General features: G+C 50.6%; 1 protein-coding gene across 1 annotated transcript in view; it reads left to right on the top strand.

The window, feature by feature from the left end:
• The first annotated feature begins 523 nt into the window (after positions 1-523).
• The window catches only part of LOC102446752 (uncharacterized), a 31,382-nt gene continuing 14,239 nt past the window's right edge, over positions 524-17,666 (top strand). Inside the window, exons 1-8 of the mRNA XM_075919837.1 lie at positions 524-658; positions 2,947-3,508; positions 7,223-7,639; positions 10,681-10,807; positions 11,456-11,569; positions 13,325-13,438; positions 16,251-16,355; positions 17,458-17,571. Coding sequence (XP_075775952.1) covers positions 3,155-3,508; positions 7,223-7,639; positions 10,681-10,807; positions 11,456-11,569; positions 13,325-13,438; positions 16,251-16,355; positions 17,458-17,571 — 1,345 coding nt within the window. The 5' untranslated portion in view covers positions 524-658; positions 2,947-3,154. The remainder of the gene's footprint in view (positions 659-2,946; positions 3,509-7,222; positions 7,640-10,680; positions 10,808-11,455; positions 11,570-13,324; positions 13,439-16,250; positions 16,356-17,457; positions 17,572-17,666) is intronic.

Below are 17,666 nucleotides of genomic sequence, written 5' to 3' on the forward strand. Positions count from 1 at the left end.
GAACAGGGACAACAGGGGAAAAGGACCAGTAGGGCTCAGATCCTAACAGGCTCCTAATGTGGGGAGGGAGGAGAAAAGAGCACAGCAGACTCAACACCCATCTTGCAATGAGTCACAGGGAAGGAGGGAGGAGTGGGCCCCTTTAAACCCTCACCCACAAATAGGTGGTAAAACTCTCCTCTACAAGTAGGGTGACCACAGGTCCCTCACTACAAGGGAGGGACTCCCCCCCCCTTTTTTTTTTTTTTTTTTTTGCTTTGCCTGTCCCTTGTTGGAAGTCGCGTTGGCAGACATTACAGCTGCTAACAAAAGCGTCCCCTGAACTGGTGAGAAGTGCCCTGGGCAGGAGAAATGGGCACGGGGGAGACAAACAGGTGCCATGCGGAGGGAAAAGGTGTTTTCCTAAAACGGCCCTTCGAGTGTCCTCCCCTGGGGTCTCCGCTTCTTGCTCATTTCCCTCCTCCACAGCCAGAGCAGGTCTGGGATCCCCTGGGGCGCTTCCAGGGCAGCAAAGCGGCTCCTGCTTCCAAGCTTCCGCCGGCAGGGGCCGCTGGTGCGCCCCGCCCCGCCGCGTCCCAGCCCGGCCGCGGCTCCCTCTCCCCAGCTGAGCTCGCTGCGGCCGGAGCGGAGCAGCATGGCCGAGCGGGCCGCTGCCCAGGTAAGGGCATGAGGCCGGGGCGCCGCGGTGCGTGGCTCCGATGTCCCCGCAGAGCCGGGGCACGTTCGCCCGGCGCCTCCCTGCAGGGACTCGCTCGGAACCCCCTGGGCTGGGCGTTTACACGCGTCCCGGCTGCTCCGAATGCCCTGCTCCAATGGATCCCTCGGGCCCGGCCCTGGGGGGCCCGCTCCTGACCCCCAGCCCGGGGGGAGCACCCCGCTTCCGAGCGCTAGGGAGAGCCGGGCCTTGCCTGCCACAGGTTGTGAAGCCGGGAGAAGCTGCTGCCCGGCTCCCGTGGGCGGGGAGCAAGGAAATGCCTTGATTCCTGGTGCGCGGCTCTTAGCAACCCGGCTCACCTGTCTCAGGTGGGCTTTGGACCTTGCGCTTGTCTAGATGCCTGCTGGGGGTGGCAGTCACGGCCTGGCCGCGGCTGGGCATCCCCATCCTTTTACCCAGGAGCGTTGCTGGGAAAGGCCAGCGTATGGACTAGTGGTTAGAGCAGCAGGACCCAGTGCCAGAGAGCCTGGATTTCTGACTTTGCTGCTGACTTGGAGAGGTGCTGGGCTCACGCAATGTTTTGACTTTCAGAACTGAAATTCTGGAGATGCTGGGGCTATGCACTGGCAAGCCTGAAGGTACCAGGGCTCAGCTCTGGCAAGCCCTGGCACAAATGAAGCACTGGTTATTTCATCTCTAATAGGCTGCCCCTGCAAAAGGGGAGTGGGTGTTGATTCTTATTTTTCAGAGAAGGGTTTTGAAAACACATTCATTGTTTTTAAAGTGCTTTGACCTGCAGGGATGAAAGGCTCTTGGTGGGCAGGGGAGGAACCCGGTAGTTTGAACAGGTAGGGCCCAATTGGAAAATCGTAGGTGTGTGACTTTCACAGGTGCTGTTGTGATTGTGGGCACAAATTCTGTAACAGCAAATGTTCGGTGCGGTGGAGTTGTAGCTGTATCCGTCTCAGCATATTCGAGAGACAGGCTGGGTGAGGTTAGGTCTCTTAGAATCATAGAGCTGGAAGAGACCTTAGAAGGCCATCAAGTTCAAGGCAGGACCAATCCCAATTAAATCAACCCAGCCAGGGCTTTGCCAAGCCGAGACTTAAACACCTCTAGGGATGGAGACTCCACTACTTCCCTAGGTAACCCATTCCAGTGCTTCACCACCCTCCTAGTGAAATAGTTTTTCCTAATATCCAACTTGGACCTCTCCCACCACAACTTGAGACCATTGCTCCTTGTTCTGCCATCCGTCACCACTGGGAGCAGCCTTTCTCCATCCTCTTTGGAACCTCCCTTAAGGAAGTTGAAGGCTGCTATCAAATCCCCCCTCACTCTTCTTTTCTGAAGACTAAATAGATCCAACTCCCTCAGCCTCTCCTCATAGGAAATATGCTCCAGCCTCTTAATTATTTTCATTGCCCTCCACTGGACTCTCCAATGCATCCACATCCTTCCTGTAATTGGAGGCCCAGAACTGGCCACAATACTCCAGATGTGGCCTCACCAGAGCCGAGTAAAGAGGAATAATCATATCTCTGGATCGACTGGCAATGCTCCTCTTAATGCAACCTAATATGCCATTAGTCTTCTTGGTTAGAGGGGCACACTGGTTGACTCATGTCCAGCTTCTCATCCACTATAACCCCCAGGTCCTTTTCTACATAACTGCTACTTAGCCAGTCGGTCCCCAGCCTGTAACAATGCTTGGGATTCTTCTGTTCCAAGTGCAGGACTCTTGTCCTTGTTGAACCTCATCAGATTTCTTGTGGCCCAGTCCTCCAATTTGTCTAAGTCACTCTGGACCCTATCTCTGCCCTCGAGTGTATCTACCTCTCCCCCTAGCTTAGTATCATCTGCAGACTTGCTGAGGGTCAATCCATCCCCTCATCCAGGTCATTAATAAAGATGTTGAACAAAACCGGTCCCAGAACCGAACCTTGGGGCACTCCGCTAGATACCAACTACCATCCTGACTACGTGCTGGGCCCGACCTTCCAGCCAGCTTTCTGTCCATTTTACCGCCCATTTATTCAATCCACATTCCCTTAACTCTTATATGGGGCTAACCAGGTCTTTGTTCATACAGTTACCTGGACTGTGTGCATGGAGCTGGGCACTCGTTTTGCATGTGCAGTTCCATGTGTAATGTTTTTCAAAACCAGGCTCTGAAAGCATGGCATAATTTTGTTTTTAAAATAAATACCTGAGGGTTTAAGTGCACCTGGTGTGGTTACAGAACTTCAGTATAGTTATGTGCGTGAGAGAATTTTCTATTTGTTTTTTAGGTGGTGTTCAAATAAAAAGCCAAGGTGTTTGAAGAAGGGAGTATTCTCACCTTTGGATTCTGAGCATTACTCTGATTCCCTGGGCCAGGCAGCAACCAACTCCTGGAGCTACTTAGAAATCTTTGAAGTCTCTTCCCTAACATCAGCTGCAGGAATCTCTAGAACTGCTAGTGACGTCGTAATGTAGTAACATTTTACATTACACGCCATGCCAGCTCGCTGCGTGGTGGCCAGGTGTTCCAACACCACCCAAGATGGTGTGTCCTTGTTCAAATTTCCAAAAGACCCTCACTTTAGGAGCCTTTGGGACAGATTTGTTCAGCTGAAGAGAGTGGACTGGAGAGGGGGACACGACCGCTCGCTGATCTGCTCCGCGCACTTCACAGACGAGTGCTTTGACATTTCCAGCGTGACGCAAAAAAAATTAGAATTTGGAAAGCGGTTGCTTTTAACCAAAACAGCAGTTCCCACTCTGAACGTCTGCCCAAGCATGAATGAGAATCCACCGTCCCGATCGCAGCCAAAAGGAAGAGGAGCCTTCCGGAAAAAAGTCATCCCCGAGGTACCCAAATGTCAGTGGATAACGCTATGTGTTCGTGTTGCGAGGGAGGACTGAGTATTATGAGTCATGGTTTCCATTCCCAGTACTGCCACTGGCTTGCTGTGTGATTCTGGGATAGGTCACTTAACCTCAGGTTTTTTTCTCTCTCTGCATGGGAATAATACTGGACACCTCTCTGGGGTGGTTATGAGTTTTCATGTGTCTGAGCTTGTTAACTGAACCTTAGTCAAAAATGAAGCAGTTTTGGAGGGGACAAAAAAGATGAGTGAATCCAGGAAGATCTCGGCAGGCCTAGAGAAATGAGCACAGATCTGTGATCCTGAACTCTACTTCCATTCTGTTACTGACCGGCCTTGATAATGCTTTACACTTAAGAACATAAGAACAGCCAGACAGGGTCAGACCAACGGTCCATCTAGCCCAGTATCCTGTCTGCCGACAGTGACCAATACCAAATGCCAGAGGGAGGGAACAAAACAGAAAATTCTCATGTGATCCCTCTCCTGTCACCCATTTCCAGACAAACAGAGGTTAGGGACACCATTCCTACCCATCCTGGTTAATAGCCATTGATGGACCTAACCTCCATGAATCTATCTAGCTCAGTGTTTCTCAAACCCTGGGGCTCCGCGAGACATCTCCAGGGGCTCCACAGGGTTGACAAACTGGAAACATTGATAGGTATAACACATGCAATCAGTAGACCACTGGGGCTCTGCATGCATTTTTACGCACGTAAAGGGCTCCGGAGTCCAAAAAGTTTGAGAATGGCTGATCTAGTTCTTTTTTGAACCCTGTTAAATTCCTAGCCTTCACCAAGTCCTCTGGCAAGGAATTCCACAAGTTGACTGTGCACTGAGTCAAGAAAAACTTCCTGTTTGTTTTAAACCTGCTGCCTATTAATTTTATTTGTAACCCCTAGTTCTTATATTGTAGGAATAAGTAAATAACTTTTCCTTATTCACTTTTTCCAAACCAGTCATGATTTTATAGAGCCCTTTGTTTCCTCTTTTTCTAAGCTGAAAAGTCCCAGTCTTTTTAATCTCTCTTCATATGGGATCCATTTCAAACCCCAAACTACACTTCTCTAGTGCTTTATAAGTAGGGCTCACTGCCATCTTCTGTCTAATTGGGGAGGGAATAAATGGAGGTCCGTGGTCTCCCACTCCGAGCTCTCCTGTCACTCAGGCCTGTATTTAAACTGCTGGACCACAGTGACCACTAGGCAAGTTTCTTAGCCCCAGCAGGTCTCAGGTTTCCCATCTGTAAGCAGGAGCAGCCCGAGGCCGGCTGCAGCAGCTGGCGCCCTAGGCGGGGCGGCGCAAACGGCGCCCCTGCCTTAACGGCCAGCAATGGCCATGACATCATCACAGGGTGCCCCAGCGCCCCGTGATGTCATCATCGGGCGCCCGGGCCAACAGCACCCTAGGCAGCAGCCTAGCTCGCCTAGGCTCACGGGCCACCCCGGTCTGTAAGAACAGTGATAATACTACTTTAGTTAGGAAGGCAAGCAAGTTAGATGACTGAAGAGATCTTCCATCCTGTGGACCTTCAGATTTAGTACTCCGTTGTATTGAAAAGGAAACTGGGACAGTGTGAAATAATTTGCCTCGGAAGCACAGTGAGCTAAGGCATTAGTACTGAGACAGGCAGTGGCGCAGGAACGTTTTTAAGAGTGGGCGTGCTGATGTTAAAAGTCGGTTAAAACTGTAACTGCTGAAAAATCTCTGCGGTTCCATGGTTACAGGCGCTGCGGGTTCTCCAGTATTAAATAAGTTTTATACTGCAAAGCCCTCAGCGAAGCCTCCCCTGCTGGCGTTGCTCCTGGGAAGGTGGCGTACAGCGAAACCACCTCCCTGCGAACGGGGAAGAGTTCAATTGATAACATTAACCGATCAGCGTCAGCTTATTAGTTAACGGCTAAACTCTAACAACCCAGTGTTGACATCTTCCTCCCTTACGCCTGTCCTGCTCCCCTCAGCTGAGATCCTGAGCAAAGCCCTGGTGTGCAGAGCTGCAGCCAGAGCACAGGGCTGGCAGCAGCTGGTCCCCCAGGTATGGAACCAGCAGTAAAACCCCCAGAGTGTGGGGCAGCCGCTGGGTTCCTGGATGCAAAGCAAGCAGCAGAGCCCACAGCTCACAGGGAGTCACCCGGGGTGCTGCAGCACCTCTCCCTCCCCCGCCCCCTTGCACCCTTAGCTCCTGCACCTGTGGAGAAGGGGCTGGACAAACTCGTAGTTTGTGACAAGGACAAGAGGAGTAGGGGACATGGAGTCAAATGTTGGTCTGGCCACGTTTACACTCTGCCCTTGCTTAACACTTCTAAGCAGTGTTTGCACGCAAACAATGGGACAGCTGTGGTACGGACTTACCTCCCTGGGATGCTGTGAGATGAAGTGTTGTTTGCTTTGATACAATTTGCTCCCATGGTAGGTGACACGTAGGCAGTGCACACGGAACTCCATGCCCTGGGAGGAGCTGGCCAGCAGGAGGGCTGGCGCCAGTAGCAGGTATCCGTACCATGCGCCCCCTCACTCATCCACCCTCCTGCGGCGGTAGGGAGGGCACAAGCAGGCGGCTCCAGCCCACATGGCACCACTCTCCATCTGCATCACTTCAGGAATGGCTGGAACGCGCCAGGGTGGAGAGGTGGGGCTCACCCCTTCCATTGTCACCAGTCACCACTGGTTCCTATCCTGTATGGTCACTGCTGATACGGTCCTGCCGGGCGAAATGTTGGTGCACAGATGGGCCATGACGGGAGGAGAGACACACCCAGGGAACGTCCACACTTTGTGTTGGTTGTGTAATTCCCATCTTAAGGAGGCATAGTCGCACTAGTGCCACTTGAGTTCACATGCTAAAAGTAGAGCGTAGACATGGTGCAAGCAGCAGGAGAGGCCAGCTACCGCGAGTGTGGCCACTCGACTTGGCCAGTGTGGAGTCAGAGCAGTTAGCCCTACACTTCTCTAGAGCTAGGGCAAGTAGATCTCTTCAAGCAGGGAATTACCTCTGCAGCTCCAGTGCAAACAGTCTCTGGGGACCATTGCACCACACTCATGAATTCTCTCTGAGTCGGACTGCGGTAGTGATTTAATCATCAGCTGAAGAAGTGGGCTTTGCCCACGAAAGCTCGACAAACTGCTGTTTCTACTTGCCCGTGGTGAGTAGATTTCAGCTGGTTGCTCTGTGCGCCCTATTCGCCGGCGCTGCGCGCATGAGCAGTGCTGGTTTGGCACATGCGTGGTGCGGTGCTGGCATGTAGCTCTCGCTGTGGTTTTTCGAGCCCTGTGTGTGTGTGTGTGTGTGTGTGTGTGTATAGTTAGTTTAGTTAGTCTCTAGGATGCCACAGGACAACTCGTTTTTAAAGTTACAGACTAACCCGGCTACCTCTCTGAGGCTAATTTAGTCTTGTTTGTAACTGAATATGATTAGAAATGCTCTGGCCTTATAGTGCAGTTTTCCTCAAATAAGTTAGGGCAAAAACCGATGCCTGGGACATTCCCGTTCCCTTTGACGCTATAAACAAGGATAGTCGTGGAAATGCCAGCAGCCTTTTAACCAACGCCTCTGACATGTGGGCTGACGATAATGCTAATGACACAATCCTTGAACAGTCCGGGCGGCTCCCTGCATGCGAGCCGCTGCTTGCCTGGTTTCTTTTTTGATAAGGAACGTGACCTCAACCCCGTTTTCGTTTTCTCTCTATGAAAGATGATGAGTGGGAAGGCTGATGAGTGGGAGGTGGAGCCTCGGCCCGTGGCAGCTTTACACATCCCTGCCCTCCCTGAGCAAACCTCTGTGCAAGGGACGCCCCCTGCAAGTGCAGAAGCTTCCCTCTGGACAGTCTTAGCCGCAGTCCAAGGTGTTGAGAGGAAACTGGATTCTCACGCCACACAGTTGCTGAGTCTGGAAGGGAGAATGGGGACCGCTGAAAAAAAACTAATAGGCTGTGAGAAAACCGCAGTGGAGTTCAATAACCAGCTGGAGAGCAAGTGGGCCATGCTGGAGACGCTGATCCAGGAGTACGGGCTGCTGCAGAGGAAGCTGGAGAACATGGAGAACCTGCTGAAGAACAGGAACTTCTGGCTCCTGAGGCTGCCCCCAGGGACTCACGGGGAGGTGCCCAAGGTAAGTCCTTGCCCTGGAGCCCATTGTAGCAGGTGCTGTCAGACACAGAACTAAAAGACAGTCCTCCAAGGAGTCCGCAATAAAATATTGAATGAGATGGAACAGGGCGGGGACAGAGGAGACATTTTTTGCTGGTGTGATGGGCAGTAGAGGGGGTGACATGATCAGAGTGATGAGCTAGGAAAATGAGCTTTGTAGCAGCACATCTCAACGAGAGGCTTGTCTCCTGTATCGATCCACAGGCCATTGATTTATTATGTCTGCTTAGACATGATAAATCAATCACCGAGCACTCTCCCGTCGATGCCAGTACCCCACCAGGACAAGTAGAGTAGACGGAGTTGATAGGAGAGCATCCTCCATTGACCTTGCCACGCACAGGGTGCCATGGTAGGTATGTCGACTTCAGCTACACGATCTGCGTAGAGGAAGTGAAGTAGATTAGATCAACGGCGGGGGTTACTGTAGACAAGACATAGTACTAAGGAGTTAGAAGTCAGCATAGACTAGAAAGGATGGTCTTGTAGTAAATGCACAGACCTGGGAATCAAAATCTGGGTCTAATTATTATTTAGACTTGCCTTGAGTGCAGGAGACTGGACTATATGAATAAATGAGGTCCCTTCCAGTCCTACACTGCTATAATTCTATGATTTATTTCTCAGCTCTGCCACGAACTACCTGTGCAGTCTTGGACACACCTCTTAACTTTCCAGGGCCTCACCTTTAAAAGGGGGCTGATATTTACCTTCTGCATAGGGATACCTGAGGCTTAAGCCACGAGTATTTGGAAAGCATTTTTGGCACTCCATATGGACGGCGCAGTGTTACATTAAAATATGGATTAACTAAGTCCCTTTTATTACTGGATACAGAAGTGTTTTTTCCTCCCCATGCCAGTTCTTTTCCCCATCTTATTGCTGTCTTCGCTATTCTTAAAGTGCTTGGATTTGATGGAGCTGCAGAGGGTTTTTCAAGCCAACCACTGTGCTGGTCAGAACTGGATAGACTATTTAGACCCCACTCTATTCTGATGATGGTGGGGACAGCTGAGGGAAAGGGGAGGGAATGGTAGAGCAATCTTCCTTAATCAGAAGAGTTTATTCCAGATTTTAGAGACCTAAGACTGAAATTCATAGCCTGAGACAGAAGCAGGAAATCCTCCCTATCTATTTTATGTGGCCCTGCATGAGAGCGACACCCCATCTTTTAAAATATTTGTACCCCTGTGAGGTAGGACAGTGCTATAATCCCCATGTGTAAGTTTGAGGCACAGAAAGACTGATTTGTCCAAGGGCCTCTGGGATATTCATAGCCAAAAGGACCTGAGCCCAGTCTGGCACTGCAAGTGTAATGCTAATGGGCAGAACTGAACCTGGGAGCTTGGTGCAGGAGCCACTACAGCTTGAGCTAAGAGCCAGCTGGCACTCAGCTAAGACTGGTAGAGCAAACTCATTCTCTTTTTCTCTGTCAGTGGTCTAAATGCTACTACATGAGACCGTGAACCACACCCAGCAGGTGTGTGGGTCACACAAACACTGGAGTATCGATCTCCTTCCAATCTAACCTATCCTTTTTAGTTTCCGACTTTTCCTCGATGCCTCTTCCATTTTAGAGCCTTCCGTCGCAGCACTCTACATTGTCCTAGGCAAAGCCCAATGGGCCTGAGTGTTTCAAAATGTTACCCTCTTGCCCCAATACTAATTGAGCAATTATAATCACCCTAACAGCCTGAAAGGGATTGGATTTTCCTCACTCAGACTTTTATTGTGTGTGTGAAACCCCACTTGAAGTGAAACCTGCGTTGCCTCTCTCCGGTAAGCTTTCTTGTCTATTTTTCACTTGGCAGAGGATTGTATAGATGGGCCCGTTAACAGAAAGGCATAATGGGAACCACCTAGATCAGTTAACGTCGGTGTCACTCAAATTTAATGTTAGGAAATTCCAACAGAGTGGAAAATAATCCATTCAGATGTGCTTAGTTAATGCACCTTATTGACTGTGCCAATCAGCTGATTGTGATTCCTTGGAGCTGTTCGGTCAAATTCAGTCAATGTTAGTTAGACTCTTCTCATTGGAATATCAACGATGTTTAAGCTGCAGATTGCAAAGTGAATCATGTTTATTGTGTTAAACTCCCATTGCCTTGCATGAGAGAGGATGGGGGCTTGTGGGCTCAGATATTCCCTGCAGACAGTCATGGACACTACCAGCACAACTAGTGATAACTGCTCCTGTAATTGACAAATGGAAAAGCCAATATCTGAAGGGGCTGCAGACATGGAACGATCCTTTTTATTTAAATATGATCCTTCCAGATCACAGGAAAGTGGGGGGGGGGGGGGGGTGCTGTTTCCTGCTTTGTGACTTGATGATAGAACTCAGTGTCTAGATTTGCTTTTATGAACAATTTGGAGATGAGCATGAACCAAAGCTCTAGATTTAAGCGTCCTGTTGCTATAATGGACTGAACAAAACCCCAGAATCAGAAGACCCTCAGACTGCAACATTTGTAATCCAACATTTCCCTAAATCTGTATGTTTAAAAATAATCTGTTTAAAACTCTCTGCTTCTCGGCTGTTTCTACAGCACCATCCAGTGGTCCCTCTGATCTTTTCCACCCATGTGCGGAATAATTTTATGTGCACTGAGGCATGTGTGATTGTGCACCACCAGTAGGAACAAAACCTAACTGTGGGCGCTCTGCTAATCAGCTGGGCAGCACTGGAATCCCTCCTGAGCAGCCGCACAAGCGCCTAGTTTACAAGAACACTGCCCCTGATCTAGTACAATAGAGAGAGATTCTGACTGGGACCTCAGGGACCTATTGTCATGTTAAATCATAACAACCTGACCCTCAGCTAGTGTAACCAGGTGTTGCTGCTTTCAGTCAGTGGAGTTATACTGATTTACACTTGCTGAATATCCGGCCCCTAGTAATTTGATTCTGGCCCAACTCACATTAAAATAACTTTAAAACGTTCTTAGGGTGCGACAAGAGTGAGAAAGTGGTGAGCACGTGTCACCCTTTGTCTTTCAGGTGCCGCTGACATTTGATGACATCTCGGTCTATTTCAATGAGCAGGAGTGGAAGAGCTTGAGTGACTGGCAGAAGGTGCTGTACAAGGACACGATGAAGGGGAATTACGAGACCCTGATTTCATTGGGTAAGATCAGTTTTCACTCCTTTGTTAGAAGTGGGGAGAGCTTTTGTGGGCTGGTTTTCCTCTCGCTAGCATCCCTTTGGGTTGTTTTGCTGGGCAGCTGCCATTAGTCTTCTAGATGTTCCCAACAGCTCAGGTTCCTCGCATCTTGCTGTTGAAGAAGTGCCAAAAGATGCACTATTGGGCTTTGGGCCACCACTTCCCTAGAGGCATGGTGGGATTTACGTGTTCAAGTTCAATGTAGATTGCGGTGGGCAAGACATAGTCCACGGGCTGGAGCCATGTCAGCAGCATGGGGGAGCAAAAAGAACCAGTATCTGGACAATGGAGCCCTGATCTTGTCTGGTGCCTCTAAGTGCTACTGTATTGCAGGAAAGAACTTTGCCAGGCATCACAGTTAATGGGCCTACTTACAACAATAAGCCCTGTGCTTGACAGTAAAGCATCTGCAGGATCGGCCCCTCGCTAGACAATGAGTAAGCAAACCCAGGTTCTACTTTTCATTTAAACTGATTTGCTGTGAACGCGATTTTTTTTTTTTTAAACACAGCCAACACGTGTCATAGTTGAAAGGATCCTTGCAATCTCGGTGTAACTAACATGAATAAAATACCCAACCGTATCCCACTCCATATCTTCTCCCATGAACAGACTATGCTGTTTCTAAGCCTGACCTCCTGTCCCGGATAGAACGAGGGGAGGAGCCGTATATCGTGGATCCACGGGACTCTGAAGAAAGGACTGTTTCTATTGAACCCCATGTCAGTAAGTGATGGATTAAAACAATGTAGAAAGGGCATGAGAAGGATAAAGCAAAAACCAAAGTTCTTGTGAACCTCGGTGGTTCCAGCTTTTCAGACGTTTTGAATGTGTTGCCAGTAGGGATGTAAACGAGTAGTCGACTATACAATTAACCGATAATGTGGGGGGAAATCAAATAACTCCAATTGTGTCTTAGGGGGGACTGTGCAGGAAATCAAAACTCTCTAAAAGAAATCTGCTGTAAAGGTTAAAAGTTTTCCAGGCCTCTCTCCCTGTAACAGAAAATCATCTTAACTCTAATCAAGACCCTTACAAGGCCTCCTAACTCAAGTTCATGGAGACTCCTAGTCTGTCACAAATTGCCATGTAAACTCTTATCTTTGTCACAGTTGCCTTGCAGACTCCTCACTCAGGTTCTCATGTGCCTTTGTACTGTAAAACTTACTTCTAGCACTCCTGGTGTGAAGAGAAACCTCTCAGAGTACTTCTGCTGAGACTTTGATATGTTAAAGAAAACAATCAACAACTAAACTGAACATACTGTATAATGGATCCCTGAAACTGTCTCTCAGGGCTGCTGGTGCTCTCACTCTGGTAGCTGTCAGCCTGCATGCATGCATAATAAAGTTTTCCTTCTAGATTTCTCTCCTGCCTCACTGCATTAACCTCCAGCCTCGGAGGTCCCCTACAATAAGCCTAGGCATATGGGTTAATCTTGTCAAATATTCACATTCCCTTCCCACCTTGCTGCCTCTGTGTCAGAGGCAGCAAGGTGTGGGGGAAGCAGAAGCCGGTGCAGGGGGCATCCAGCTTAAAAGCCAGTTCCTCCCAGCACTGGCTCCGTGGTGTCGCGGCCTCCTTCCCCGTGCTGCTGCCTCTATTAGAGGCAGCGGCGTGGGACTGGGGGGCAGGAAAGGCTGTCATGAAGCAGCCTCTGCCCGCAGTGGGCCCAAGCTCACTGTGGACAGAGGCTGCTCCATGGGAGGCAGAGCAGCCTCTGTCCGTGGGGAGCTCAGACCCCTCCGTGGACAGGGGCTGCTGCTGGACCATCCTCTGTCTGCGGCCATCCTGGGCTGGGCTGACTTTAGGACGATTTGGCCAATTCCTTGGAATGGGGCCCCCCGCGTAAGGGGGCCCTGCTCCCAGGTGCGCGATGCACGCACAGTGCTGCCCTGGGTAGGCGACGCCCCGGGTGCGCGGCACAGGCGTGGCCCCACCCGGAGGCTCCATAGCGCAGGCGCGGCCCCACGCAGGAGCGTCCCAGCCCCCCGGAATCGGGCCCCACGTTTGCTAAAGCCAGCCCTGATCCCGGGTCACCGTGGAGAGAGGCTGCTTCCTAGCAGCTGTCCACCCCACAGCAGCCTCTGTCCATGGGGAGCTCGGACCCCACGCGGACAGGAGCTGCTGCCACCCTGTGCTGCTCCCTCTGTATCAGGCAGTAGCATGGGGCAGCAGGCAGCTGGTCTGCGCAGGAAGCTAGTTTTTAAACGGGCTCCCCTTGCAAATGGCCCCTGCCTGGCACCCCGCATTGCTGCCTCTGATGCAGAGGCAGCATTGCGGGGTGGCAGGAGGCTCTTTAGGAGTGGGGCTGCTGGCCTCGCTCCCGGAAACCATAGAATAGTCGAATAACCAATAAGAATGCATGTGGTTACTCGACTATTCAGTTATCCGATAGCTAACATCCCTAGTTGCCAGTATCCAAAATGGTCAATCTTAGATGCACAGAATGGAATTCTCTCTTTTTTTCCCCACGAGCAGCCTCTCCCGTTGCTGCGCCTGGCCTGTTGTGCCAGCCCGAACAAAGCACAGAACCGCGTGTTGGAGATCAGGGGGATGCTAAGGAGAGGCGTGTCCCTGCAGACTCCAGCACAGGTCAGTAATGGGTTGAAACCATTCCAAAAAGTAGAAGTCATCACTTCAGATGGGTTCAAAGGATAGATATCGCCTAAGTCCCAGCGAGCTTATGTTGTCTTCTACACGGGGTGATTGAAGTAAAAAGCTGTTGGAATAGATAGTCAGACCAAATCAATTCCTTGCCATCTGCTGCACAGCTATTCTCTAACTACACTTGGACCTGTGAGTTAGTGAAGAGAGAGACATTCCTTGCTGAAGGCTAAAATAAAAGCCTCTGAAATAGACACCTTAACTGACAGCAGAATGGAGGTAATCATGGAGTAATCAGATTTGCCTCTATTTATTTATCTAATGCCAGCTTTCTACCACTGCCTAGCGGCATGCCTGCACTTACCTCTCTGCATGTGACGTGTGACAGAAGGAAAGTTATTGATCTTCTGCCAAAATGCAGAGTATTGGGTAGAAATATTTATCTCCAAACATTCATCTCCTCCTCATACCCGATTGCACGGTGCGATCAAAGATGAAAGAAGAGCTGGGCTGTTTCCCAAGTCTTACTTTCAACCTGGCTTTGCCTTTTGCGACACCAAAATAGATGACTCGTTGTGTGCTTCCTCTTCTTTCCTGTGAGCTTTGATCAGCTGTGAAAGCTTAAAATGTTGCGGGGAGGGAGTCTATTGCCATCGGTAGGTTCCAGAGGCAACACCTTATCACTATAAATAGGAACGGTGTGTCCCTTTCTGAGCTGCTGTTTCAAGCTGTTTGCACACTTCAGCAGACATCATTGTGATGATAAAATTCAGTTGTCATGCCACTAGAAAAGCTAGGTTTGATTTTATTTTTTTTAATGAAAGCTTAGATTCTGGAGCATAAAATAACAGCAACCAGGAAATGTGCAGGCTGTCTTTGCCACTACAAACTGACCAAATTCAACCTCTCTTATGTGTACCTGCATATTACCTTCTAATGTAGGTATCTGTAATACTCCCGCCTCTGTGCTGATAGCATCAAGCTACAGTAGACTTCCAATAATCTGGCACGTTTGGGACCCAGGGGGTGCTGGATTATCGGATATGCTGGAGAATCAGGAGGTACTCTGGCAGGAGGGCTGTGATGGGTCTGCGGGGGACAGAAGGAGGTCAGCGGGGAACAGCGCGAACCCTCCGCCGTTTTGCAGGGAGAAGGGGGAAGTCCCACGCAGCCGCTGGCGACAGGCCAGCTGGGGCTACAAGCAGCAGCAGCAGACTTGGGGAAGCGGCGGGGCAGAGCAGCTGGGGTGCTGCTGGGTTGGTCCCGCAGCACCGCTCAGGTGAGGGGCGGCTCTGCGAGACCAACCCAGCAGCACCGCAGCTGCTCTGCCCCGCTGCTTCCCCAAGTCCGCCACTGCTGAAACTGATGAACGGTAGACTTGGGAAAGCAGTGGGGCAGAGCAGCTGGAGTGCTGCCAGGTTGGTCCCGCAGCACCACCCCTCGCCTCACCCCCTCTCCTCTGCCGCCACTTGCCGTCCCAGCTGGCCTGCAGCAGGCGGCTGTGTGAGGCTTTCCCCTGCCTCCCTGCAAAACAATGAAGGGTTTGCCCCTCGCCATGTCATTCCCCGCCGACCCCGCCCGGCCGCAGTGCAGGTCCCAGCAGACCCATCACAGGGGTATAATCCCCATCCGGCTGGCTGGAGCACTTCTGGGTTCCAGTTGGTTCCGGACTATCAGGAGTGCTGGACCACTGGATGCCGGACAATGGGAGTTTTACTGTATATGTATTATACTATCTCCTTACCTATGCAGTTCTCATGTGCTTGTATATACCTACATACTTACTGTCTTTTGTATCACCAACATAGCCTATGCTTTCCTTTCTGCCAGTGTGTAGTTCGAACCAAAGTTATGGGCTGGATGCAGAAATTATTGAGCGATTTTTCTTTGGTCTGCATTATGCAGGTGGTCAGATAAGTTGCAACGGTCCCTTTTGGCATTAAAAATTCTGCGTACTTCAGCGTGGTTTTAATGTGTTATCCAGTGTTTTCAGCACTGGATGCATGCTTTTTAGGATGTGGAATGTAGCAGGGAATCTAGTCAAGGTCTTTGTTTAAACCTCTGTTATAGGTTTGATTGTTAATAATTAATTTGATATTTAGAACAGAAGTTTAAACAAAGACGTTAACTGGATCACCTGCTACGTAAAAAAAACAAACACCAGATACTTACAGATTACATAGAACACACTCTATCAGCTGCATTCTAATTGACTATTCTTTCCCCATGTTTTTCTTTCCTTTCCTCTCCCCCATCCCCTTCCTTTCTTCGCTATTTATTTGGAACCTGGACCCCTTAAACTCCATTTATCTGAAGAAGTGGGTTGTAAGGAAGCTCATGATACCATCTTCATGTTTTGTTAGTCTCTAAGGTGCTGCAGGACTCTTTGCTGGGGTTTTTAAAGTCTTTTTTCAGTTACAGACTAACACGGCCACCTCTCTGAGACTTTTGCTCAGATTAAAGTGGCACCAGATGCTTTGTAGAAATGAGTCAATGTAGGATCTGAGTCAAACAGTGTCTCCTATAGGGATGTGATAGTGTACACATGTAAACGCTTAACCAATGAGCCTGAGGTGTCTGATTACACAGAGGTGTCCCGTCCTCCTCCCCCCCCCCCGACTCCACCCTGCGTTGCTGCCTCTGTATCAGCAGCAGCTACGTGGGGGTGGGGGCGGGCAGCTTCATTGGAACTGCCTCCTCTCCGCGTGTAAACGTGTAACGGCTGAAGTTTACCTGAATACACACATTTTAACATCCCTAGTCTCCTGTTGAGACCTCTTTCTGTGAACCACTTCTACAGTCTCTGGCTGTGACGCTGTATCGTGGATTATACAAGAGGAACAGTCGGACGCGGAGGATCAGAAACACACTGGGGAAGGAGAGCTCTCTACAGACCCCTGTGCTGGTGAGTGATGTGTTAAGCTGCCCAAGCAGAGTGTGAAATCCAGGGAAACCTTTGGCCCAGACTCTGGTTGGTATCTGTACAGATGAGCAAGAGATTCTAGCGCAAGGAGCCTCTGCCTATCCTGGCTGTGACAGTCCTGAGTGCAGTCATGGCTCCCCACTAATCCGCTGGAAGCTGTACCCCAAAGAGGAGACGGCTTAGATCCTTACCCCAGACCTCTCACACCAGAGATGGGCAAACATTTTACCCTGAGGGCCACACCGAGTACAAAAATTGTACAGAGGGCCAGGTAGGGAAGTCTGGGGGAGTCCTGTCTCCCCAAACAGCCAGGCATGGCATGACCCTGCCCCCTATCTAGCTCCTCTCCCAACCACCACCCCTGGGACCTCCCTGCTCCTATCCAACCCTCCCATTTCTCACCCCCTGACTATCGCCCAGGTACCTCTACCCCATCCACCACCCCCCATTTTCTACCCTCCACTATCCCTCCTAGGCCTCCTGCTACCCAGACAACCCCCCACCCCCGACCATGCTCCCCAGGGCACTGAGGCTGGCGGCGCCCAGGCGCTGGGGGAGCTGAGGCTGCAGGAGAGAGGGGCAATAGGAGAGGGGCTATGGGCTAGCTGACTGTGCTCACCACGCTGCCCAGGACTTGGGCTGGCTCCTCCCAGCAAGGCTCTCCCAATCCGGCTCCCTGGCGAGAGCTTGGGGGCTGGACTGAAGGGTCCGACAGACTGGATGTGGCCCACAGGCTGTAGTCCTCCCCTGCCTTACACACTGCCAGGGGGGCTGCTCTCTCCGAAGGGCTGGGCCAGGCTCTGTACTCCCAGGGAGCTCTCCTGGAGCAATGCTGTTCTGTGCAGCTCATGTCTATTGGTACCACCGGCCCCTTTATGGACACAGCTGCCACCTTTGGATTTCCACCTGTCTCCACTTCTCCTGGCTCTGAGCCCTCCCTGCATTCGTTTCCTCTGGCTCCTTAGTAGAATCTTGTAGCCATTAGAAGCCAGAAACAGCCCCGGGTTCTGGTCTGCTGACGTGTCCTTGTGTAGTGTTGGTGGAGATCTGAAAAGCCAAGTGTTCCTCTGTCTGCCATGCACAGGCTGCTCCGCTTCGGCACGCAGCCCTGCGTGCTGGATGGATGTTGAGGAAGAGCCAAGCGTGCGGGATGTGCAGGTCGTGGAGGAAAGGCAAATCCATACAGAGCTCTGCCCAGGTGAGAGAGTTTGTAACTACTTAGACAAGGCGTGGAATCATCTGTTCCTCAAACCCAGAGACAATTTCCAACCTTGACACTGTCCAAATGCAACT

The sequence above is a fragment of the Pelodiscus sinensis genome, chromosome 2 (assembly GCF_049634645.1).
Source record: "Pelodiscus sinensis isolate JC-2024 chromosome 2, ASM4963464v1, whole genome shotgun sequence".
NCBI classification, from domain to species: Eukaryota; Metazoa; Chordata; order Testudines; family Trionychidae; genus Pelodiscus; species Pelodiscus sinensis.